The sequence below is a fragment of the Argopecten irradians genome, chromosome 14 (genome assembly GCF_041381155.1).
Source record: "Argopecten irradians isolate NY chromosome 14, Ai_NY, whole genome shotgun sequence".
NCBI lineage: Eukaryota > Metazoa > Mollusca > Bivalvia > Pectinida > Pectinidae > Argopecten > Argopecten irradians.
In genome coordinates this window covers 36,202,635-36,229,592 of record NC_091147.1, presented here as the reverse complement: position 1 = coordinate 36,229,592, position 26,958 = coordinate 36,202,635, and the positions used below count along the sequence as shown (strand labels likewise).

The 26,958-nt window shown below is 37.9% G+C and overlaps 1 protein-coding gene across 2 annotated transcripts in view; it reads left to right on the top strand.

Moving 5' to 3' along the window:
- Positions 1 to 26,958, top strand: part of LOC138307469 (sodium-coupled monocarboxylate transporter 1-like) — a 43,458-nt gene that overhangs the window by 1,809 nt on the left and 14,691 nt on the right. The window contains exons 1-5 of one of the 2 annotated variants that reach the window (XM_069248239.1): positions 19,502 to 19,768; positions 23,087 to 23,452; positions 24,484 to 24,552; positions 24,803 to 24,854; positions 25,640 to 25,707. In XM_069248239.1, the coding sequence (XP_069104340.1) occupies positions 23,105 to 23,452; positions 24,484 to 24,552; positions 24,803 to 24,854; positions 25,640 to 25,707 (537 nt within the window). In that variant the 5' untranslated portion in view covers positions 19,502 to 19,768; positions 23,087 to 23,104. Of the gene's footprint in view, positions 1 to 19,501; positions 19,769 to 23,086; positions 23,453 to 24,483; positions 24,553 to 24,802; positions 24,855 to 25,639; positions 25,708 to 26,958 lie in introns of those variants that run through there. The other variant, XM_069248238.1, reaches the window with a different exon arrangement.

Sequence of the window (26,958 nt, the reverse complement as noted above, 5' to 3'; positions counted from 1 at the left end):
TCAAGTATGAAATATATGATTTATGTGTGCCAGTGTTATTTTTGATGGAGGTTTCTTCAGAACTTTGACCCTTGATACACGTGATCAGAAACAATTTGTAAATATTAACAATGTTCGCTGAATCCTAATGTTACTTTTTGAATTACATATGATGTTAATAAATAAGCTATGCTTTCTCAGAGACCGAGTTAATAAAATTTTATATTGTGTCTGATGTCAGACTTTCATGTGTTGACATTTACTGAGTACCACAAAACCGTAATTCAATGAAGCCCCAATTAGTCTGTGGATTTGCGCATATTTACATTTAATCCATGATACGTCTTGTATGAATGGTATCGAATCTACTTTTCGAACTGTACCTCCGTCTAGACAAGTGTTTTTTATTCAATTAATGGGATTTTCAAATTTTGATAGTTCCTGAGATCTGACGAAAATATCTAGTTTCAGTCGAGGTGAATACACGCCAGTCCCCTGTAATTTGTATGTGTGATAATGTAGACAATCGCATCTCAGTCCCCTGTGTAGGTCGTACCAGAGATAAACAAACCACAGACCCCTGTGATTGATATACATGTAGGTTATACTTGAGACAAACACACCACAGTCCCCTGTGATTGGGATAGGTTATACTGGAGACAGAAACACCACAGTCCCCTGTGATTAGTATGGGTTTTACCGGAGACAAAAACACCACAGTCCCCTGTGATTGGTATGGGATATACAGGAGACAAACACACCAAAGTCCCTTGTGATTGGTATTGGGTATATAGGAGACAAACACACCACAGTCCCTTGTAATTGGTATTGGGTATACAGGAGACAAACACACCACAGTCCCTTATGATTGGTATTGGGTATACAGGAGACAAACACACCACAGTCCCTTGTGATTGGTATGGGGTATACAGGAGACAAACACACCACAGTCCCTTGTGATTGGTATGGGGTATACAGGAGACAAACACACCACAGTCCCATGTGATTGGTATTGGGTATACAGGAGACAAACACACCACAGTCCCTTGTGATTGGTATGGGGTATACCGGGGAAAAATACACCACAGTCCCTTGTGATTGGTATGGGTTATACTGGAGACAGGCACACGACAGTCCTCTCTGATTGGTATGGGTTATACAGGAGACTAACACACCACAGTCCCCTGTGATTGGTATGGGTTATACATTTTACGGGAGACAAACACACCACAGTTCCCTGTGATTGGTATGGGTTATACATTGTACGGGAGACGAACACACCACAGTCCCCTGTGATTGGTATGAGCTATACCTGATACAAACACACCAGAAATGAAACATTATCATCAGAATGTGCGAAATTTTACATAAACCGGCGATCATGTCAATCTATACAGCCTGCGGTTTATCATGGTGTTAGTAAAAGGTATTACATACTATTACAAAATTACTGATGTCTAATGTTTGTGTATTACTATATGAACAGCGATCGCAACTGTTAGCCTGGGGTGTAAACTGCCGTGTACATGTCATATCTTATCTAACTAGTCAAGGGTAATTTTGAATAACACGGGGTCTGCCGTGTCCCATCTTATCTGAATGGTCAAGAGTACCTTATTTCGCCGGGGTTACATAATTTACACGTGCTCCATTATCATTATACCCTCATAACCTCAACAAAATAAAAAATCTATTCCTTATATATACAGTTTTTCACGCAAATTGATATTATTTATTCTCGCGACAGTTGCATAGTTTTTTCATTGAAATACCAATATTTTTTCTCTCCCGTTACCTTCTACTAATTCGATTGAACAGCTGATTGGAATCGAGTCATTCATGACCCAAGATCGTATTCAAATTCAAATTCAAATTCATTGTATTTCTCTTTTTCATCATGCACAGAGAAAAACATATTTACAATATTATATAAAATCATTAGTTTTCGATAAAGGTTTACATGAGCTAAGGAGATCAACTAATATTGTTTATCATCATAATAAACGTACATAATTTCTTCAGTGTTTTTATGTTAGTAGAGTTCATTATTTCATTGAACTTTATAATATTTGGTCGTAGCTAAAAATATTGATCAATATACATATTTCTTTGGAAGGATAAGGTACTACATTCTAATAAATTATGGAATTCATCGCTAATTTGCTTGCTATTACAATGTTGACATTTTCTTAAATTTGAACTTTAGTTTACCATTCGATCTATTCCACACGTGTATCTGTACCTGTGTGCGATCTATTCCACACGTGTATCTGTACCTGTGTGCGATCTATTCCACACGTGTATCTGTACCTGTGTGGTCCATCGCCGCTGTCGGCGACGCCGTAATTAACATGAAGTAGTACTTATACCGATAAGCGGATTAACTGTATTTCATTTTCAAACACAGGTGCGCAAAGTACCAATGTGTAATCAAGGCTTCCAAAACCCTGATGATTGGCCTTCCCGTAGGACTTCCCAGGTGCAAAGTTAGATTGTTACAGTGTACTTATACCACACTAACAACTACTCTTGACTACTCCTACTATGAAAGGCGTTTCCATTCATCAGAAATTCCTACTTTTGTAAGAGTTTTTCTAATAGGATACACTCATCACCTGAAGCTGTGTCATCGGAAAGACCAACAATTATACAGTGATAATGAAATAGTGTTTGTGAAAGGGAGACAGTGTGCGGGTGAAAGGGAGACAGTGTACGGGTGAAAGGGAGAGAGTGTGGGGGTGAAAGGGAGAGAGTGTGTAGGTGAAAGGGAGAGAGTGTGTAGGCGAAAGGGAGAGAGTGTGTAGGTGAAAGGGAGAGAGTGTGTAGGCGAAAGGGAGAGAGTGTGGGGGTGAAAGGGAGAGAGTGTGGGGGTGAAAGGGAGAGAGTGGGTGAGAGGCAGAAAGTGTTGGTGAAAGGGAGAGAGTGTGTAGGCGAAAGAGAGAGAGAGTGTTAGTAAAAAGGAGAGCAAGTGTTGATGAAAAGGAGAGCGAGGGTGAAAGGGTGAGTGGGGGTGAAAGGGTGTAGGTGAGAGGCAGAGAGTGTGTGGATGAAAAAGAGAGAGTGTGTGGATGAAAGAGAGGGAGGGTGAAAGGGAGAGAGTGGGTGGGTGAGGCAGAGAATGAGTGGGTGAAAGGGTGAGAGTGTGTTGGTGAGAGGGAGATAGTGGGTGAGAGGCAGGGAGTGTTTGGGTGAAAGGGAGAGAGTGTGTGGGTGAAAGTGAGATAGTGTGTGGGTGAGAGGGAGAGTGAGGGTGAAAGGGAAAGAGTGTGTGGGTGAAAGGGAGAAAGTGTGTTGGTGAAAGAGAGAGAGAGTATGTGGGTAAAATTGAGAGAGTGCATGGGTGAGAGGGAGAGAGTGTGTGGGTGAAAGGGTGAGAGTGTGTGGCTGAGAGGGAGGGAGTGTGTGGGTGAAAGGGAGTGTGTGGGTGAGAGGGAGAGAGTGTGTGGCTGAAAGGGAGAGAGTGTATGGGTTTTAGGCAGAGAGTGTGTGGGTGAAATAGAGAGAGTGTGTTGGTGAAAGGGAGAAAGTGTGTGGGTAAAAGAGAGGGAGTGTGTGGGTGAGAAGGAGAGAGTGTGTGGGTGAAAGGGAGAGTTAGGGTGAAAGGGGAGAGAGTGTGTGGATGAAAGAGAGAGAGGGTGAAAAGGAAAGAGTGGGTGGGAGAGGCAGAGAATGAGTGGATGAAAGGGTGAGAGTGTGTTGGTGAGAGAGAGGGAGTGTGTGGGTGAATGGGAGTGTGTGGGTTAGAGGGAGAAAGTGTGTGAGTGAAAGGGTGAGTGAGGGTGAAAGAGGAGAGAGTGTGTTAGTGAGAGACAGATACATGTAGTGTGTTGGTGAAAGGGAGAGTGTGTGGGTGAGAGGGAGAGAGTGTGTGGGTGAAAGGGTGAGAGTGTGTGGGTGAGAGAGAGGGTGTGTGTGGGTGAATGGGAGTGTGTGGGGTTAGAGGGAGAAAGTGTGTGAGTGAAAGGGTGAGTGAGGGTGAAAGAGGAAAGAGTGTGTTAGTGAGAGACAGATAGTGTGTTGTTGAAAGGGAGAGTGTGTGGGTAAATGAGAGAGAGGGTGTGTGGGTAATAGGGAGAGAGTGTGTGGGTGAAAGGGAGTGAGTGTGAGGATGAAAGGGAATGAGTGTATGGGTGAGAGGGAGAGTGAGGGTGAAAGGGGAGAGAGTGTGTGGGTGAAAGGGAGAGAGTGTGTGTGGGTGAATGAGAGAGAATGTGTGCGTGAATGAGAGAGTTTGTGTGAGTGAGAAGGAGAGAGTGTGTGGGTGAAAGGTAGAGAGTGTATGGGTGAGAGGGAGAGAGTGTGTTAGTGAAAGGGAGAGAGTGTGGGTGAGAGGGAGAGAGTTGGTGGGAGAAACGGAGAGAGTGTGTGTGTGAGAGGGAGAGAGTGAGTGGGTGAGAGGGAGAGAGTGTATTGGTGAAAGGGAGAGAGTGTGTGGGTGAAAGGGAGAAAGTGTGTTGGTGAAAGAGAGAGAGAGAGAGTGTGTGGGTAAAATTGAGAGAGTGTATGGGTGAGAGGAAGAAGTGTGTTGGTGAAAGGGTGAGAGTGTGTGGGGGTGAGAAGGAGGGAGTGTGTGGGTGAGAGGAAGTGTGTTGGTGAGAGGGAGAGAGTGTGTGGCTGAAAGGGAGAGAGTGTATGGGTGAGAGTCAGAGAGTGTGTGGGTAAAATAGAGAGAGTGTGTGGGTGAAAGGGTGAGAGTGTGTGGGTGAGAGAGAGGGAGTGTGTGGGTGAATGGGAGTGTGTGGGTTAGAGGGAGAAAGTGTGTGAGTGAAAGGGTGAGTGAGGGTGAAAGAGGAGAGAGTGTGTTAGTGAGAGACATATAGTGTGTTGGTGAAAGGAAGAGTGTGTGGGTGAGAGGGAGAGAGTGTGTGGGTGAAAGGGTGAGAGTGTGTGGGTGAGAGAGAGGGGGTGTGTGGGTGAATGGGAGTGTGTGGGTTAGAGGGAGAAAGTGTGTGAGTGAAAGGGTGAGTGAGGGTGAAAGAGGAGAGAGTGTGTTAGTGAGAGACAGATAGTGTGTTGTTGAAAGGGAGAGTGTGTGGGTAAATGAGAGAGAGGGTGTGTGGGTAATAGGGAGAGAGTGTGTGGGTGAAAGGGAGTGAGTGTGAGGATGAAAGGAAATGAGTGTATGGGTGAGAGGGAGAGTGAGGGTGAAAGGGGAGAGAGTGTGTGGGTGAAAGGGGAGAGAGTGTGTGTGGGTGAATGAGAGAGAATGTGTGCGTGAATGAGAGAGTTTGTGTGAGTGAGAAGGAGAGAGTGTGTGGGTGAAAGGTAGAGAGTGTATGGGTGAGAGGGAGAGAGTGTGTTAGTGAAAGGGAGAGAGTGTGGGTGAGAGGGAGAGAGTTGGTGGGAGAAACGGAGAAAGTGTGTGTGTGAGAGGGAGAGAGTGAGTGGGTGAGAGGGAGAGAGTGTATTGGTGAAAGGGAGAGAGTGTGTGTGGGTGAAAGGGAGAAAGTGTGTTGGTGAAAGAGAGAGAGAGAGTGTGTGGGTAAAATTGAGAGAGTGTATGGGTGAGAGGAAGAGAGTGTGTTGGTGAAAGGGTGAGAGTGTGTGGGTGAGAAGGAGGGAGTGTGTGGGTGAGAGGAAGTGTGTTGGTGAGAGGGAGAGAGTGTGTGGCTGAAAAGGAGAGAGTGTATGGGTGAGAGTCAGAGAGTGTGTGGGTAAAATAGAGAGAGTGTGTGGGTGAAAGGGAGAAAGTGTGTGGGTTAAAGAGAGAGAGAGTGTGTGGGTAAAATTAAGAGAGTGTATGGATGAGAGGGAGAGAGTGTGTGGGTGAAATAGAGAGAGTGTGTGGGTGAAAGGGAGAAAGTGTGTGGGTGAAAGGGAGAAAGTGTGTGGGTGAAAGAGAGAGAGTGTATGGTTGAGAGGGAGAGAGTGTGTTGGTGAGAGAGAGGGGAGTGTGTGGGTGAAAGGGAGAGAGTGTGTGGGTTAGAGAGAGAGAGTGTGTTAGTGAGAGGCAAATAGGAAAGGGAGAGAGTGTGAGGGTGAAAGGGAGAGTGAGGGTAAAAGGGAGAGAGTGTGTTAGTGAGAGGCAGAGAGTGTGTTGGTTAAAGGGAGATAGTGTGTGGGTGAATGAGAGAGAAGTGTGTGTGGATGAGAGGGAGAGAGTGTGTGTGTGAGAGGGAGTGAGTTAGTGGGTGAGAGGAAAAGAGTGTTTGGGTGAAAGGTAGAGAGTGTGTGTGTTAGAGGGAAGGAGTGTGTGGGAGACAGGGAGAGAGTGTGTAGGTGAAAGGGAGAGTGTGTGTGGGTGAAAGGGAGAGAGTGTGGGGTGATTGGTGAAAGGGAGAGAGTGTGTGGGTGAAAGGGAGAAAGTGTGTTGGTGAAAGAGAGAGAGAGAGTGTGTGGGTAAAATTGAGAGAGTGTATGGGTGAGAGGAAGAGAGTGTGTTGGTGAAAGGGTGAGAGTGTGTGGGTGAGAAGGAGGGAGTGTGTGGGTGAGAGGAAGTGTGTTGGTGAGAGGGAGAGAGTGTGTGGCTGAAAGAGAGAGAGTGTATGGGTGAGAGTCAGAGAGTGTGTGGGTAAGATAGAGAGTGTGTGGGTGAAAGAGAGTGTGTGGGTGAGAAGGGAGTGTGTGTAGGTTAAAGAGAGAGAGAGTGTGTGGGTAAAATTAAGAGAGTGTATGGTGAGAGGGAGAGAGTGTGTGGGTGAAATAGAGAGAGTGTGTGGGGTGAAAGGGAGAAAGTGTGTGGGTGAAAGGGAGAAAGTGTGTGGGTGAAAGAGAGAGAGTGTATGGTTGAGAGGGAGAGAGTGTGTTGGTGAGAGAGAGGGAGTGTGTGGGTGAAAGGGAGAGAGTGTGTGGGTTAGAGAGAGAGGGTGTGTTAGTGAGAGGCAAATAGGTAAGGGAGAGAGTGTGAGGGTGAAAGGGAGAGTGAGGGTAAAAGGGAGAGAGTGTGTTAGTGAGAGGCAGAGAGTGTGTTGGTTAAAGGGAGATAGTGTGTGGGTGAATGAGAGAGAATGTGTGTGGATGAGAGGGAGAGAGTGTGTGTGAGAGGGAGTGAGTTAGTGGGTGAGAGGAAAAGAGTGTTTGGGTGAAAGGTAGAGAGTGTGTGTGTTAGAGGGAAGGAGTGTGTGGGAGACAGGGAGAGAGTGTGTAGGTGAAAGGGAGAGTGTGTGTGGGTGAAAGGGAGAGAGTGTGGGGATGAAAGGGAGAGAGTGTGTGGGTGAGAGGGAGTGTGGTGGTGAAAGGAGAGTGAGTGTGTGAGAGAGGGAGTGATATTGTGGGTGAGTGTGTGGGTTAAAATGTGGTTGAGAGAGACAAAGCGTCGGCGAAAATTGAGAGAGTGTGGGTGCCAGAGAGGGACTGTATGAGTGAAGGAGAGAGATAGATTTTGGGTGAGAGAGTGGGTGTCTGTTTGAAGAGAGAGGGCATGTAATTTTATATATGGATTTTCTACGGGCACTCCGGTTAATTTTTTTTCTAGCGCATCAAAAATGTTTCGCAAACGATTATAATCAATTACATTAAAACAAACAATACCAATATAGTCCCAAAAATAAATTTCAACTTGCGCAAACTGTCTTCCAAATATAGCACTTTTTGCCTTTATGATTGCATTCTATAGCATATCGTTAACATGTTATGTAATAAGTCAGTAGACTCAAAGTAAATAAAACATGAAACTTGAAACTGATGAGCGATATTTGTTATACCTCAAGTGAAAATCCTGCATTCTGATTGGTCGATAGATATTTGATATTTTACACTATCACACGGCAGGTAACATTAGAACAATAGGAAACAATAGACACGTTCGTAGCAACCCCCTAGCAACGGGTGATAGTGTATTTTTGACAGTGCAAAAAATTAACCGCCGAAAAAAAGATGCACAATCGTTTCTTTTTTCGACGTCATCTTTGTGTTTTGAAGCGACGCTTCAAAATTTATCCGGAGCTATTTAGTAAAAGTTTTGCCAAATTGGTCTGTTTATCAATATATGTTTCCAAATAAAGGACGGAGCTTTCCGTTTACGCCTTTTCGCTTACCGTCCAAGCGTTATATGCTGGTTTTTATGAACCCGTCGATGATTAGGTGAACGGAAGGCATGCGATTTCAAGGGTCTTCGTGACGTTGCTAATGTTGTAAACAGACGATGGGACGAAACCAAAATTCATTGAAATTACAAAAAAGTTAAGATTTTAACAACCGCAGGAGACAAGACCACAAGAATTTTCACTACATGCTTATTGTGAGTATTCTTTTTAATGATGCAATGATAGTTAGCGCTGCTGAGTAGAAGCTGATATGCTATTCTGCTGCTGACGGTGACTGCTCGACTTTTACTAAAATTACAAAATCAGTTAAAATGTTTCAATTGATTACAAACACTTGAAAACTAGTTTCGTTTCTAGATTTTGGTATAATAAAATAAATACTACCTGCATTAGAAGGTGACAGTGCCTATTGTCACCCCTCGGAATATCCTCGGGGCAACACTAGGTACTACTGTCACCCTCTAATGCAGGTAATATTTATATAATATCCGTTTCCATTATAAAGTAATTCTTAATATTTATGTATATTCATTACACAAGATGGTATACATGTATAAAATATATATTCCTACATGTATGTAGATCGAATATCTAGGGTGAAACGATATATCGCTAATATGAAAAATATCAAATAGAAACGGCAAAAGAATCGAACTTTAGGGGACGCCAGCTTTTACACAAAAGTCGTTTTAAACGATCTCAACTCAGAATCGAGTAGAGCGACCACTGGCACTTGAATTTATGATTAATACACAGTTTTGTTACGCATGCATTTTTTTATAAATATACATAAAGTATGAAAATTTGTAAACCTTTATATTACAAGCATCAGTACATACTTTTTATCAACTTATTTATCTTCTCTAGCTCAATAATTGTATTTTCGATAGTTTTCTTAGAGAGAAAAACTGTCAGCAAATTTTAACAAATGTAACAGAACTTTTGGAGAGCAGTGTATTCGAGTAACATACCAGGTTGCGGCAATTCTCAGACCCTGTAAACTTCTGCTTATAAACAACTTGTAGAGTTTTCTCTCAATTTACGAACAGAAGATTCACAATGTAAATTTCCAGTTTCAATGGATTCATAACACCATCTGTAATATTAGATATAGAACGAAATATATGTATAATGTAGTAAATCAGTTTGTTTTGTTATGGCTATAACATGAAACAGTCGATGCATTTTCTTTCTAATTAATTTTCGAATTGTTTAAAATAGAATCGTCGATAATCCCATTTTTATTTAAAAAAAAAAATGATGTTTAACAATTTCCTTCCTGTTGTTTTATTGGTGTTAAAATTTCAATATGTCGCATAGACTATTAGATCTGCATATATCTTTCTTTATTCCTTTTTTGTGAAAGCAATCTCTTTTTCGAATTTCTATATATATATATCGCTGGGTCTCAAAGTGATAAATACTCAATTTAACGAAGAGCTGAAGGATCAGAAAAATATAGCCCAGTTGGACTTTGAATTACGATATTCCCACCAATAGTCTACTGATGTTCTTACGAAAGAGCTTAAATACATAAAATATATTCTTTGACTGATTAGATTGCTGTATCGTTTCTTCTTGTCAGTAATCATGTGTCACATTGACCTAGCATGACCTAGATAAAAGCTGCGAATATCAAGGTCTTCAGAATGTTTCAAGCCATCCTGTGAATGATAATAACAACATATTTTTGCTAAGGCACGAATACTCTTCACATTTATTTCTTAACCTTATAGTAAATGTATAGACTTTCATTTATATCTAAGTAGCGTAGTATCACTATATCATGTATAAAGTTCAAACGTCTTGACTGACCCGACCGACACAGAAACGTTCAAAGCGTCCTAATGACATTACTGAAGCAGTATAAATACAAGTCAATTAACAGACACTTCTCGAATTGCTAAGTGCACCGTAACGCTATCTTTAGGATCTGATCAGTTACCAGTGTAATGCTGTATAATGGTCATTTTTCGCAGGTAGCTTATTTTTGCTATATTCGCTTTCTCATTGAAACCCGCGGATTCTAAACTCCAGCAAAATATTAAAAATTCATTAACGTACACAATTACACTACATTGTAAGTATCGAATAGATTCACGAATTACAAGAATCTGTCAACGAATGCGAAAATTACCCTCCGCAAATATGTCTCTTATAGGAAATCGCGAAATATTAACATCGCGAAATAGAAATATAGAAATATTCGCGGGACTTCATTTTCCCGTTTTCGTGCTTCACGAATTTTTTCACGGCGGTTTAATTTCGCGTATATGACTTATCTGGTGTACCTGCATTATATGTTGGCCTACCTGTTCTTGAAGGATTTCGTGTTGATTTATTTTTTACGTCTTGCACGTAATTCCCGCGAATTTTAATTGCACCTTAAAATCAGTTGGATAACGGAACAACTACATGTACTTCAGTGATAAAATAAACGCATACGTGGTAGTGTGCTCCTTTAATCTTATTAAAATCAGACTTGTAAATCCGCTCCACTACGATGATCTTCGTCGTATTGAGTTACAGTATGGTGCATACAAGAAGAAAGGCATAAACATTTTATGGTGTGGTGTTTTCATGTATCGAATGCTTCAGCAAGTGTTATGTAGGCGGCAGTTTTCTGTGTCAATCGACTACCCGATTTTGTAACTTGGTTATCATCCAAAAATGTATCTACACATTTAAAAACTTATTAACCAGCAGTCGTAATTTTTCAATTCTGATACATATACATGTACTAGGAGTTAACTCAATGGATCCTACATAAATTTACTGTTGAATGTATCTATTACTATACTTTCCAGTACTTTGAACAAGGGTGTTTTTCTAATATTTGACATTTGATTCATTTAATGATGTTATTTACAAATTGATTCTGTATTTTACAGTAATTTTATTTTATAAAGACATGAGGGTACAGACAAATTTTCATCATGCTTGAACTTCATTGTAAATTTTATCTCAAAGCTAGTTTTGTGCGTTATTCAATCATCATTTTGGTCAATATTTGCTGTCATATGTATATATCATCATTATTTTTTTACGGGAGAAGACAGATAATAAGTTTACAACTTGTGTTTAATCCCATTTGTATATAAAGTGCAAATAAAATATGTTAAAATCAAATCACACTCCAGTATAAGATCTAACAAGTCCTGGTTCGGGGTCACCCTCAGCATAGACACAAATGTAACGTAGACGTAGAACCTCACGATAGATCGGGTACTCCTTTACAATTAAATAGTGTTACGGCCGTCACTTTTGTTGAAAGGAAAAAAAATAGTGTAGTGTATTCCTCGTCTGCTGAAGTATAGGAGTGGCATGATAAAAACAAAAAACATAAATGCATTTGATTATGTTTATTGATAAAAAAAAGAAAGAAACAACCCCCCCCCCCAAAAAAAAAAAAAAAACACAAACAAACCCGGAAAAAAACCCAACAACAACAACAAAAAAAAAAAAAAAAAAAAAACACACACACAACACACACACACACACAAATAGAAAACAAAATGCAATTCACATTTGCTAAGGTAAGACTCATGTGATATTCTCCTTTATAACTGAATATATTTGATTTTGGCCATTCAACAAATAGAAAGAAGAACATACGTGTATGTTATTTACATTTGCCAAGGCGGGAGAGAAAGTCACACAGCTGTTAAAGATGTACAAATGAACTGAACCGTACACTAACAGGCCACTAGGTCAATAACACTGTAGAAGATGTAAACTTTGGCCTTGGAAACAAATACGACTACTCATGTGTACATTTTGTAGCCTGTGGAATCCAGTCTATATTATATAGCTATATGCTTGTAGTACAATCGCCATTTTGAGTCAAAAGATGGTGTTAAGGTGTGCTATTATATGGTGTCTTCATATCGCGAGAAAATTAAATGGATAAGAAAAAGAAAGAAAAAAAATGGATTTACAAAACAAGTTAATTGTTATAAAATCAAAGCAAAAATTAAAACATTGAAAAAAAAGATCAAAATATGATAGCTTATATTTAAAACTTTTTCGAAGGAAAACGTAGAAGTGTATATTTTAATGTAGATAAATTAATTCCATGCATTTATTGGCGGTTTAATTTCCGATTCGGGGGTACGTGTTCCGCGATAATTGATTTCCCAGATTTCTCATTCCTGACAATTAATAGCAAACGAAAATTAGGGTTTACAGTTATCGGGATATGGCGACTTATAAAAACATATTTTAAAAAAGAAAATAAGTCAATTTTTTTCCAGCGTACAGCAAGGGATATGCTTGAAAACACCAAATACACATTGTACACCAATGCAATGCATGTCAAAATATGACCTTCAATTCTGATATGGATTTCGGCAGTATTACTTAAAGTCATTGTATTTATATCTTTAATACTAATGCAGTGTAATAACTACTGTACTTGAAGCTTAGTTGTGGTCTACACTTTGATTTTAAGGTTTTTACAGTGGTGTAAGTACATGTGAAGTGATTTCTGAAGGAACATTATATTTTTCCATTTAAACATACATAAGGTATGAAATATGATAATTAGTTGTGCATATATTCTGTATTGTAACTTAGTTTAATAAGACACCATTTATGTTTGTCCGTTTATTTGGATGATTTTCTCAACCTAATACAAAATCGTAATTCATCAAACATTACGGTTTTCAATAGACTAGCGGTAAAAAATAACGTGTTGCAACTTTTAACGAGATTCGGCAAATTCCCCTGTTTCATAAGTAAGTTGGAGGAAGGTCACAAAGTAGATCGGAACGTCACGCTTCATTGGTTTTTCGTTTTGTAAGATCGAGGAAGTTTGTAAACACATAGTACAACATGGTACAATAAGTGTTCACCGTAATCACCTCCGATATCGTGTGTGTTGCCACAGAGTTGAACAGAGCACAGATTTCCTCTTACACAACCAAAAACTACTGAAGCGTGAATGCCATCATTCAATAATCTAAGGCTAGCAAGTACATTTTGATATTGTTTATAGAAGTTATAATCCATATCTTAAAAGATATTTTATCTGTGCAAGATTTACCTGGATAAATAAATTTCAATAAATTGACTGAATTAAATTATTAGGCTAATTTAAATGAAAACCTTAGGTAATAAAAGTAAACTAATTATATAAATAAAGGTAAAAACTTATATGAAACAGACTATAAATGCTCTTCCTTTTATCCTTTCTCTTATCGTTGAAGAATGTAAGGCCCGTTCACACAGTAGATCAAGAATGATCAACCTTGTTTCATAAAGCAAATATCATTGTGTGAACTAGCTTATTCCTCTGTTACATAATTCCTCTGTCAGGAAGATAAACCACATTTAAGAATAGAGCATGCTCTATCCTGTAAACCAAAACCTACAGACTATGGCCAGACTGACCAATCAGTGACCATCTCACAGCTGGCAGGGATAGGGATAGGACATAGTTTCATAAAAACTGATACACATACTAGCAAATTAGCAAAGAAAGCGGATGCAAAAAGTACCAAAAAATATCTTTTAGACAAAAGAACATCCTAATTTATCATTACTTATCAAATCAGAATTATTGTAAAACAAATAGATGGCAGATCAATAGTACTAGATAGAGAGAATATATAAAGTTTTATTACTGCAGGAATATTACAAGAGTAAATAGTCAATATTTTATTTTAAACCTTTAATATTGTGAACTCGGCAGAAGTCAAACTCATCGGTACAGTACATCAATATCATATGTCTGCCTTGGTGTTGTCCATCTTGACTGCATTGGTCAGAGTGTTGTGTAAACATTAAGTTACGGGAACTCCAGCAGGGGGTATATTCAGCTCGAAGTTTGCAGTGTGCACATAGAAGGTTTATTTATCACAAGTTTTATAATACTGATTGTATATGTCTTGTTTTACTGTGTGAACGGGCCTTAAGCACAGCGGAAACATATCAATTCGGTAAAAACATTGAACATTGTGTACTTATATAAACCGGAAAGTTGTGTGTATTCAACCATGAAGACTATTTACTGTTATAAAGTTACTCAGGTCAGCATTTAAACAACATCCTCTGATGAGAAGCAATATCTGCGAAAGCGCTCGGAACGCATGTTTGTTTTTTCTGTTTTTATTTTGATATAGTATAAGATTATATGTTAGCAATTAAGTTTATAGTTTATAGTTGAAATTTATTTTTATTACTGTTCAACTTCAACAACGTGGAATAGGCACAAATTGTCACACACGCCCTTTATTCACGATTAAATTTATATGTGCCATAAAGATGCAACTGAGCGAAAACATTGATACGTTAATTTTTCTTCATTGGTCTATTAAACATCATCAGGTTTGATGAATTAAGCTGTAAAATTCATTGAAATGGACAGACAAACATGTCTGATGGGATATAAACATTAGTTGCAATACATAATTTATGCACTGTGTTTTATGCCTTATGTATGTTAAGATGAAAACATACCTGCAGAAATCACTATATAATTACTAATAACACTGTAAAGCAAAAGTGACATGAACTTGTAGACCAGAACTTGGCTTGCTGCTCTGACCGTAGCATCCTCGATACTCCAGGGGTTCCGATCACTTACGATCTCTACAACCCTGGACTATCTCATAGTAAAACTGGAGACAACAGAACAGAACAGGTAATTTAGTCATTTGATGTACATCAAAAGAGCCGTATAACGGTACACTGTGGTTGACTATGTGGCTTTGATGTAAGGCGTCGGTCTCTCTGTAGTCTTCAAAGGAAATCTTTGCTGGCTTGTGATTGGTCAGATATTTTTTTCTGAACTGCCTTTTGTTTTATTATGAGATAGTCCAGGGGTGGACATATAACGTCAGTTATGGTAACCCCTGGAGTATAGAGGATGTGACCGTAGGTACTCATTGAAATGCACTGTAGATATAAATACAATGAATTTTGGCAGTACTGCCACAGCCTCCCAAAACGGCACTCCATACAATTAAGATACCATACACGGAAGGTCATCCTGAAATATAATGATAACCCAAACCAAACAATCGATACAGATAGTCATTTTCTTACCTGGCGTAGGTTTGAAGCTTCTTTAAACTGTACTTGATCGAACGTTAGTTTTTTTATAAGGCAGTGCACTTCGTCATTTTAATATATATGTTTACATGATTAGAAGATGTCTATTTCCGACAAAAATGTGAAGAAAATATGATATGCTGTAATGTTCATACTTCCAAATTAAGAAGAGTTTGTAACAGGTTAATAACCCCCACCCTCATATTAAAGTTACCAACATTTTAAAAATAACATGCTTTTTCAGGTTTTTATTTTAGAAATACAAATAAGAGCTCAAAATATATTTCGGCAGTACTGCCAAAGGATATGAAAAACAAAATAAAAATAATACCGTTTTGGATAAAAAAGGGAACCCTGTCATACAACTCTTCTTGGCAACTTTAAGTTGGCCATTGCACGGGCCCCTGGGGCCTTTTGATTTTTTAACTCACCTATTGCAAGGGTTTGAATTAAAGTTGGTATATATTAAATTTAGTTTTAATAAAATTGGTTCATGGGTACATTTCAGTTTAATTAGTCCACATGGTTCAGTACATATTTCGGTCACCAAATAACAATGTCATTATGTTGATTAGTGGTCATGTAACCCTGGTGAATACTAGCCGCAATATACCGCTCGGCTAGAGAGAACTTCTCTTTAGCTTAATCGGTTGAGTGCCAGGCTAGTAATCAAGGTGGTCCCTAGTTCGATCCCTAGCGGAGGTAGGTATTCAATTTATTGTATCTCCTGCACCCTGTTACATTGTCGCCCATTTTAGGACTCGGGAAATACTCAGCCATGCCCCAGAGGTATCGCTGTTAACCCCTAAAAACTCAATGACGAGTTTTGTCCATGACGGGTTGGGCGTCAGACTAGTAGTCCAGAGGTCCTGAGTTCGATCCCTGGCAGAGGCATGTATTAAATTGATTCCTGCACCCGGTTACATTGTCGCCCATGTTAGGACTCGGGAAATACTCAGCAGTGTCCCAGAGGTATCGCTGTTAACCGAGGACGAGTTTTGTCCTTGAGGGGGAGTATCTAGAAATCTAGAGGTTCTGAGTGCGATCCCTGGCCGAGGCATGTATTAAATTTATTTTAAATCCTGGACCCTGTGCAGATAGTGGGAGCGAGTTCGAGTTGTTTTTGATCTTATCAGGAAAAACAGCGGCTTTATGATTCAAATACAACATAACGGAAATAACTTCAATTATCTCAAATACATCTATTATATACTCTTAGGGACACTGAACATAAAACGAAGACTTGTTTTCAGGAAAAAAAGTTCAATTGCTGTATTTGGGGCAATATATGCAGATTTGTGGAAATGTACTGAAACTCATATATTAAACATTTTTTTAAGAACGATATTCCCACTATGTTCAGATGACATTATATAATCACATATGATATCAATTGGGAGGCCCCGTATATGTCATGTTTGCATGTTATAGCCTAAAACCGTCATTTCCATAGCAATAAAAAAAAGATTCGATATGTACGCTTTCGTAAAGTCGAATCCCGTCCAACCAGCGCTTCTACCACATACTGTAAACACTAGTTAATATAATGACATTGTTATTTTGTAACAAAAATATGTACTGAACCGTGTGGATTTACTAAACTGAAATGTAAAACGGTTTTTTTTGAGCCAATTATGTCATGGACGGATGCGTAAACACTTTTTAGCGGTTATGTTCAAGTACACCAAAGAAGTGATATAAAAGCATACAAAAAATGACTTGTTTAAACAGGGTTTAAAACCTTAAAATGTCTACAATGTCATATTCGAGTTTTTCTACAAAATGAAATATGTTATTTAAATGTTGGTTGGAAGAAATATCTTCGTCCGTCCAACTATTAACGAATCAAATCCGTCGTCCGTCCCGTCAACATTTCCTTTAAATCGCTACTAGTCATAGAGTTCAGCATGGATTGTAACCAAATTTGGCCACAAACATCCTTGGGGGAAGGGGAACAGAACTTGTATAAATTTTGGCTCTGACCCCCCAGGGGCAGGAGGGGCGGGGCCCAATAGGGGAAATAGCGGTATATCATATAAATCGCTACATGTCCTAGAGTTCTGCATGGATTGTAACCAAATTTGGCCACAAACATCGTTGGGGGAAGGGGAACAGAACTTGTATAAATTTTGGCTCTGACCCCCCTGGGGCAGGAGTGGCGGGGCCCAATAGGGGAAATAGAGGTATATCCTATAAATCGCTACTTGTTATAGAGTTCTGCATGCAACCAAATTGGCCATTGTAAGGGAACAACTTGTGGCCACAAACTGGGATCGTTAGGGGGGTAAGGGCATGGATGTAACCAGGCAACTGGTATAAATTTTGGCTCTGACCCCTCTGGGGCAGGAGGGGCGGGGCCCAATAGGGGAAATAGAGGTAAATCCTATAAATCGCTACTTGTCCTAGAGTTCTGCATGGATTGTAACCAAATTTGGCCACAAACAGCCTTGGGGGAAGGAAAACAAAGTTTGTATAAATTTTGGCTATGACCCCCGGGGACAGGGGCGGGGCCCAAGAGGGGAAATAAAGGTAAATCCTTTAAAACACTACTAGTCTGCATGGAATGTAACCAAATTTGACCAGAAACATCCTTTGGGGAAGGGGAATAGAGATTGTATAAATTTTGACTCTGACCCCCCGAGGGCAGGAGGGGCGGGGACTGATAGCGGAAATAGAGGTAAATATTTAAATTCCTTTAGAAAAGAAACAATGAACCTGTATTCAAAACATAACTTGGCATTACAAACCAGGTGAGCGATACAGGCCCCTGGGGCCTCTTTTGATTTTTTAAACCTATTGCAAGGGTTTGAATTAAAGTTGCTATATATTAAATTTAGTTTTAATAAAATTTGTTCATGGGTACATTTCAGTTTAATTAGTCCACATGGTTCAGTACATATTTCGGTCACCAAATAACAATGTCATTATGTTGATTAGTGGTCATGTAACCCTGGTGAATACTAGCCGCAATATACCGCTCGGCTAGAGAGAACTTCTCTTTAGCTTAATCGGTTGAGTGCCAGGCTAGTAATCAAGGTGGTCCCTAGTTCGATCCCTAGCGGAGGTAGGTATTCAATTTATTGTATCTCCTGCACCCTGTTACATTGTCGCCCATGTTAGGACTCGGGAAATACTCAGCCATGCCCCAGAGGTATCGCTGTTAACCCCTAAAAACTCAATGACGAGTTTTGTCCATGACGGGTTGGGCGTCAGACTAGTAGTCCAGAGGTCCTGAGTTCGATCCCTGGCAGAGGCATGTATTAAATTGATTCCTGCACCCGGTTACATTGTCGCCCATGTTAGGACTCGGGAAATACTCAGCAGTGTCCCAGAGGTATCGCTGTTAACCGAGGACGAGTTTTGTCCTTGAGGGGGAGTATCTAGAAATCTAGAGGTTCTGAGTGCGATCCCTGGCCGAGGCATGTATTAAATTTATTTTAAATCCTGGACCCTGTGCAGATAGTGGGAGCGAGTTCGAGTTGTTTTTGATCTTATCAGGAAAACAGCGGCTTTATGATTCAAATACAACATAACGGAAATAATTTCAATTATCTCAAATACATCTATTATATACTCTGAGGGACATTGAACATAAAACGAAGACTTGTTTTCAGGAAAAAAAGTTCAATTGCTGTATTTGGGGCAATATATGCAGATTTGTGGAAATGTACTGAAACTCATATATTAAACATTTTTTTAAGAACGATATTCCCACTATGTTCAGATGACATTATATAATCACATATGATAACAATCGGGAGGCCCCGTATATGTCATGTTTGCATGTTATAGCCTATAACCGTCATTTGTATAGCAATATAAAAAAAGATTCGATGTGTATGCTTTCGTAAAGTCGAATCCCGTCCAACCAGCGCTTCTACCACATACTGTAAACACTAGTTAATATAATGACATTGTTATTTTGTAACAAAAATATGTACTGAACCGTGTGGATTTACTAAACTGAAATGTACATTTTTTTTGCATATTTTGCCAATTTACAAACACAACAGTCTACTAGCCAACAATAATATCTAATGTTAAGACGGATGCGTGAACACTTTTTAGCATGTTAGTTATGTTCAAGTACACCAAAGAAGTGATATAAAAGCATACAAAAAATGACTTGTTTAAACAGGGTTTAAAACCTTAAAATGTCTACAATGAGCGAGCTTCATATTCGAGTTTTTCTACAAAATGAAATATGTTATTTAAATGTTGGTTGGAAGAAATATCTTCGCTGGTCGTGTCTTATATGTATACTCAATGTATATCGAGGGAAGTGTTCCAACTATTAACGAATCAAATCTTATATTGGAATATGCTATGTTTTCGTCTAATAAGAAAAAAAGAATCAAGGACTCGAACTAGTCCTGTACCTTCCTGGTTTATTGGAAATACTCACTAACCATTCGGCTGTTTCGTCGCATATATATTCGGCTATGTGGTAAGTCGGATATACATTGCACGGAACCAACCTATACACGCTGCACACACCACAGCTCAGCTTACATGTGCCCAGGCTAGTGTACCGATACATACGTCATCTTGCATAACGTTCCGCACTTTCAGCAAATTGTCCCGTTTCATAAGCAAGTCTGTAGAAGTTCACCGAGTCCACTTTTGTTGTGTAAGGGGGACTTATGTAAACATTACAAAAAAAAAGAAAACTTGCTCGGTCACCATCGTATAACTACTCAGTAAACATCCACTAATGAGAAGCGATAGCTGTGAAAGCGCTCGGAACGCAGGTTGGTGTTGATATGTTTGATATTTACAATATGTATATTATTATTTATCATATAACTGGCTCGTCCAGCCATGTTATGCGACCATGTCATAAATATAGTAAGACACACATGTAATAACACTTATGACGTCATAAGTAGTGTTGACGTCATGATTTATATATGACGTGGTATGATTGTCTCGTCTCAGTAGACGGAAATACATCCTAGCCGAATCGCTGTTGTTTTTATATAGAGACGAAAAAAGTTTTACCTATATTTCTATTAATAATAGTTGTGTGATAAATGGAATCTTACACTACTGAATATGTGATATGAAACTTATATAACCCGTTAAAGGGACAATTCAGTCGAAGAGTACATTAAACTTTGCACATATTTCGGGCACAAACCAGTTCTAATAGAAATTAGATAAGTTGGTTTTACTGTGATATGCCAGAAAAGCCCACTGTAGTGAAATGTATGTGAAATGTTCAAACTCGCGTACTGTCCGCCATTACACATAGTGGTCGGATGTCTTGTATATCGAACCCTGTGTAGTAAACTTTTGTTTTGTCTAGAAATACTTAAATCGCTCTTACAGTAGTATGTTTTACTAGTATGTAAAAATAATTTCATCAACTCATCAGTGGTTATGTAATGCATTTGTTTAACGTGCGTGACTTTGCCTCGGGTATGGGTAAAGCTTACATGCTGTACCTGCTTTATCGTATTGATCAACGATTTGGAATTTTAACGGTATCAATCAAAATACTTAACAATGTCGTGAAATGTGTCAATATTTCTTGTTATATGTTTCGTAAGGAATGTAGAACAATACATTTTTGCTTCGTGGTTAGGTAATAGAATAGGCCTCGCTAAATTGTCCCTCAAATAATGGAAATTCTTTGATAGATGTCATTTCACATAGCGACAATGTAAGATCCTCGATATGTAGGTAATCTTTTAAAGTTATATGTGCCGTAACTGGGCGAAAATTTTGGCATGTTAATTTTTCTTCATTAATCTATTGAAAACCACAAGGTGTTGTAAATTAAGCCGTGGAAATCCTTCAAATGGCTTCAGATGCCTTATAAACGTTAGTTACAACACAGAAATAATGTACTCTAAAATTGTTGTTATTTATGCCTTTTGTATGTTTAGATGAAAACCTTCCTACAGAAACCATTTTACAATTACTAACAACACTGTAAAAATGTGAAATGAAATTGTAGACTACAATTTAGCTTCATTGTCTGACCGTAGGTACTCATTTCGCTTCACTATAGATGTACATTATAATGATTTTGGCATTACTGCTAAAATCATTTCTGCTCTTATTTCTACTTGTAAAATTAAAACCAATGCATTGAAAGTACTGCTATTTTCAAAATGTAAGTAACTTTTGGTGATGAGTAATACATTAATAGCTTATCTTGATTCGTGTGTATGAAAAATACGGCACATATAACTTTAAATCTTTATTGCTTACTGTTCAAATTCCACAGCGTGGAATAGGCACGAGTTGTCACACACGTCCTTTCTTTACAGTCAAGGGTTTAGACCCTGTTTAAACTAGTGATATTTTGTATGCCCATACGTCACTTTTTAGGTGTCTGAAACATAACTTAGTTGATATTAAGTGTGTATGCATCGCCACTAACGTTAAGTATTGCTGTTAAAACGTAGATTCTTGTGTTGCTTGTAAACTTTGACAAAATACAAATGTATGCAAAAAAAGTACATTTCAGTTTAGCAATTCCACAGGGTTCAGTTCATATTTTTGACACCAATCAACCATGTCATTATGTTTACTAGTGCCTATCGCATGTAGAAGGTATTTGACTGGATAAGAATTTACAAAAACATATACATCGAATCCTTTTTGACATTGTCATGCAACTTACTTATATGGGGAATAATATAATACAGTACAATACAAAAAAGCCAATACAATACAACAATACAATGTAATACAATATATATAGGATCTTACATGAGTATTCATTTCATAAAATCTCATATGAAATGAACACAAATTTAAGATACGTTTTATCACATATCTACAAATACATACATAAGCAATAATTTCACGTCAAAATGTATTCCGAAAATCCAGCAGAGGCTGCCATTTGTCCCGCCGTCCTCATATTCCTGATGTTATGTCATTTTTCCTGACATCATTTTATTGTTTCTGTCTAACGTAACAATGAATTTCCAGCCACTGAAAATCGCTCCAGATCATATTACACTAGTGACATATGCAAAAATATGACACAGGCGAAATCACTGCATATTAAACGGGTTATGTTATTAAATGTTAAAATGTTAAAAACGAAATGCAATGAAACATAATGCTACCATTTACAAGTGATACACTTTGATACATTTTGCTTTGTAATCTTGTATTTCTACAAAGGCTAATCACTCGCAAAAAACACTAATTCAATATCACGCCAATATATTTTACTCGCAGTTCATGTCCGTATACAGTGTAGATGCCTCTTGAACTGATTTGTTGTTTTTTTTAAACTTTTTTTTCTACAAGAAGTTAAATATGTTTTGATGATATACTGTAATTAGAAAATTTCGATAATTGACTAAATTAAGAGATGTGTACCTAGAGGTTTCTGTTAGTGTGAAGTCGATCAGTGCCTGTCTTGCCTATCAAACATGCAATGCTCCTTGAGGTGTAGTGTGTTGTAATTGCTCGTACATCTACTGTATATGGTGTGTGTGTATTCCCAAAGACAGAACTGGACTTCTAATCATTGTTTCGATATACATTGGCTGAAAAACTCGCGGTGGGTTGTGTTTTCCCCCATTCTAATGTGTTTAGTTTGTTTAGTTTTACGTCCTATTAACAGCCAGGTCTCATGTAAGGACATGGCAGGTTTCATGTAAAGATATGCCAGGTTTTGATATTGTGGAGGAAAACCACTAGTATTGGCAACTGCCCCATATGGCATTTTAACTCGCGACCCAGATGTGGAGGGCTTGTAGTAATATGTCGATACAACCTTTACCATTCGACTACCGCGGCCCCACTTTCAATTTGGTGTGAAACACTAATATAATTCAGCTTATATAGAAAGGTTTCAAAATAGGTTTTGTGAATCTTGGATTAAATGTGCATATGTTCTTTTCGATTAATTCAGGTTACAGTCGATTGATGATTTCATTTTTACACAAAACTATTTGCTTTCCATGTAGATTTGTTTACTTTTATGAGAAAGCGAGCGTAAATGCAATACGTTACTTGTTAATACTTTCCATGTTCTTACTTATTTTCCCCATGATTTCTTGAGTGATATTTTAAAACAGACTTTACATAATTTTCAGGTTTAAATAGAAAACAAAATGGCCGACGAAGACGTAGCCAGGCTTGTGTTAGTGGATTACATAACATTTGGTTCTACCATTCTGGTTTCATTATCTATCGGTGTTTACTTTGCCCTGTCTGGAGGAAGACAAAAAACCACAAATGAATACCTCATGGGAAATCGTCATATGAAAGCAATTCCGGTTGCGCTGTCACTCATGGTTACCTATGAATCCTCGATCACCATGCTTGGATTTCCGGCGGAAGTGTATGTCCATGGGATTATGTATTGGTGGTCGCTGTTATCGTTTTTGTTCGCAAATCTGATTGGTGTTCTTATCTGGGTACCTCTAATCCATCCACTGAAAGTGACCAGTGTTTACCAGGTAAGTACAATTTATCCCTGAGACATTATCAATGACGTCATATGATATTGGGTTCCTTCAGTAGGCGTTGATTGTGACGTCATTATTTTGTGTGTGGAGATAACGATGTTTTCCATCCAAAAAAAATTAAGGGAAAAAAAAACAACAAAAAAAAAAACAAGCAACAACAACAACACCTATTACAATTATTTTTAAAGAATCTTAATATAGACCGTTCTCTGATAGACGCTTTTTCCACTCTTTTAATTTGCCTATGGTGATTTGTATGATAAATATGGTATATATTATACATATTATATATGTAATTATGCACTGTATCCTACATACTTGTGTGTATACTTTATGATAATCCATGTTATGTCTTATAATTTCTTCACTCATTGAAATTTTATACACTACGCATACTATAATATATACCATATACAATATATTATCTCCCATCATTATTATATGTATATAACTCTCCATAACTAAATAATGCACAACATTATAGCATTGTGGTGTCCATATTTCGCGGTTTCGTAAACGGACCTTCTTCGTGGGGGTTTAATTTCGCGATACACCAATTCCTCTAAATGCAATATCCACAGATCGATAAAGTGTTATGGACGTCAATGTTATTAATATTTATTTTTTGCGCTTGACGTACATAACAACAGCTGATTTCATCCTAGTCGCGGAGGAAGAAAAACTAATTAACTGACTAGATAATAAAGAATGTAGGCAGAGGTTAAAAGATATGTCAGTCAATTATGTTGCTAGTGTTTGAATTCGCGAATTTCAGTAAAACCGGAAATAAAGGGATATATGCGAAATTTACCCACTGTGCCGAATATGTTTCATAAAAGCGTCTTACATATCTTTTATATCTTATATAACCAAGGATATCTTCAGTAAATCTCTACTTGTCAAGGTAATGCGTTGTGATATGAATGCTTATTAACTTGATCATGACGATTCTATTTTATTTACTTTCTGTATGATTTTTTTAATTCCCTTTTTATATATGTTTTGTGATTTATTTTGTTAAGTACCTTGAGCTGCGCTACAAATCACGTGGAATTCGCCTGCTAGGAACTTGTGTGTCTGGTCTAGGAACGGTACGTATACATTACTTATCATGTATTTTGTGTTCCTGTATTGAATTTAGCAATGGCGCATTAATGTACAGTAGATTGTCATAAGTTTTTTTTCTATGTAAATGATAACTTTTTTAGGATAAATACTATTATGTATCTTTATTCCGATATTAGAAATGCACAAATAGTTTTTTTTCTGTAAGTGGAGTTTGACAGTTATTTTTATAGTTTTAAAGAAAAGAAAACACCAATGTTTTGTATTTTGTTTCAGATATTCTATATGGGATCTGTGCTGTATGGTCCCGCTATCGCACTGGATGCAGGTATAGTTATTACACATGGTAACCACATTAGTGTTGCAAACAGGAAATAAATATAATTGGTTTAAATGGGACAAAAGCAAATTAGATTATCAAAAATATCAGACAAATTACTATATAATTGTCGAGGTAACTTAATTTCACGATCTCATGCTAAACTACTTTTTTCACGCCATTAAATTGTGCGATTTAGACTCATACGGTTCTACTGCACCTATGCTTGACATTTTTTCACTATAATTAGGTTCAGACGATTTAAGCTCGTACGGTTCTACTGTACTTATGCCTGACACTTTTCACTTTTTCACGATTTAGGTTCAGACGGTTCTGTAGATTTGAATTTTGCGAATTCTGTTTGTCCGTGAAAATAAATCGAACACGAAAACATGTTGGTTTAAAGTATCCATCCTACAACATCATATGGCTCTGATGTGAGATTTTTTTTTCTAAATTCATGTTATTAATGTAAATACTATTTGCGCTATACTTTATGAGATATCATACAACGCGATTTCGAAAACAAATCTCACTATGCTTAGGTGCATCCTCGATGCTCAAGGGTTTACTATTACTGTCGTCATATTTACCCCTGGAATAATTCATATCAAAACTGAAGACAATTCAGGAGAAAAACGTGACCAAGCATAGGTATACAAATACTTTTTGAAACAACGTCAACCAATTTCAAAGCCATAATGTCAACCACAGTGTAATGTTATTCGATTCTTTTGATCTATCGATGATGATTAAGGAGATCGTCTGGTCATGTTTTATTTTATATTTTACAGTGACCGAGTTCCCTGTATGGGCGTCCATCACCCTGGTGGCAACTGTATCTGCTGTATATACGGCAATAGTAAGGAACTTTTCTTAGTGTTCTAATATATATAAGTGCTTTACTGTAAACCATTTCATCTCGAGGTAAAATTTTCGCGTAATTCCACGACAGTACTCAAACACGAATTCATATGTTTCTCCAATAATTCTAAAAAAGGTTATAAATGCACGATTATCAGTAAGAGACATTAGAGGTATTCGCGGATAATTTGAAAACAACGAGGACGAGTGATATTGTATACGGAAAAATATAATGGTTTGCAGTACATGTGTACTTAGATTTGTCTCTATCTTGCTAACATAAACTCTAATTTATTTATTCTACAATATGGATATTCGAACACAAGAAAACTTAATTACAAAGCTTAGAATATCTGTTTTGTTTGTTTTAGACCTGCAATAGAAAGTTTGTTATCGTCCATTGCTATATCTTTAAAAGGACCCAATCGCACAACCTGAAATAAAAACCTGCCTTAATTGACTTAAATGATTGGTCGATATTCAACGCTGTTTCAGGTAATAGGGCATGATAAAAATAACCAACAAAAACACAACCACAATGTTAATTGGGTTGTATTTTAGAAACATTTCAATTCAAAGACACATGTCCCCTTACTAGCTATTGATATTTTGCATGCCTATATATAATTTCTTTGGTTTATTTGAAGATAAGTAAGTTGACATAAATGTATAAGTAAGCATAATAGCATTGTTTATTGGTAACCAAAATAAGGAATTCTGTGGATTTGTTTTCCTGAAATGTACATTTTGTCGCATATTTTGTCATCATTTACAAGCCACACAACAATTTACGTTGTTCATGTTGGACCCGATGCATGCACACTTGTTATCATCTGGGTTATGTTTAAGTACATCTAAGAACTGATCGCATACCCAATATCACTAGTTTAAACCTTTATAAACACCTCCGAGTTTCATGTAGACGGACTAGGTATTCGGACACGGAAGCGGACTACTGGCAACAAAGGGGATCGTCTCAAACTTTATATGTTATATAGAGGTACCCCAACAAGTGAATGCTGTTCATCATGTTCATCAAACTCGAGGTTGTTAGTTTTCAAATTTTGAAAAGACACTAGCTTTTGAGAGTGTCTCTAAAAAAATAAAAATTAACTAATGAGAGTTTAGATGAACATGATAAACAATAGTTACGTATTGGGGATCTAATTTATCCAATAACTTTTGCTCTATGATTTATACCGATGTGGCCATTCTCTCGTCTTCATTAAGGAAACTTGCCACCATACAA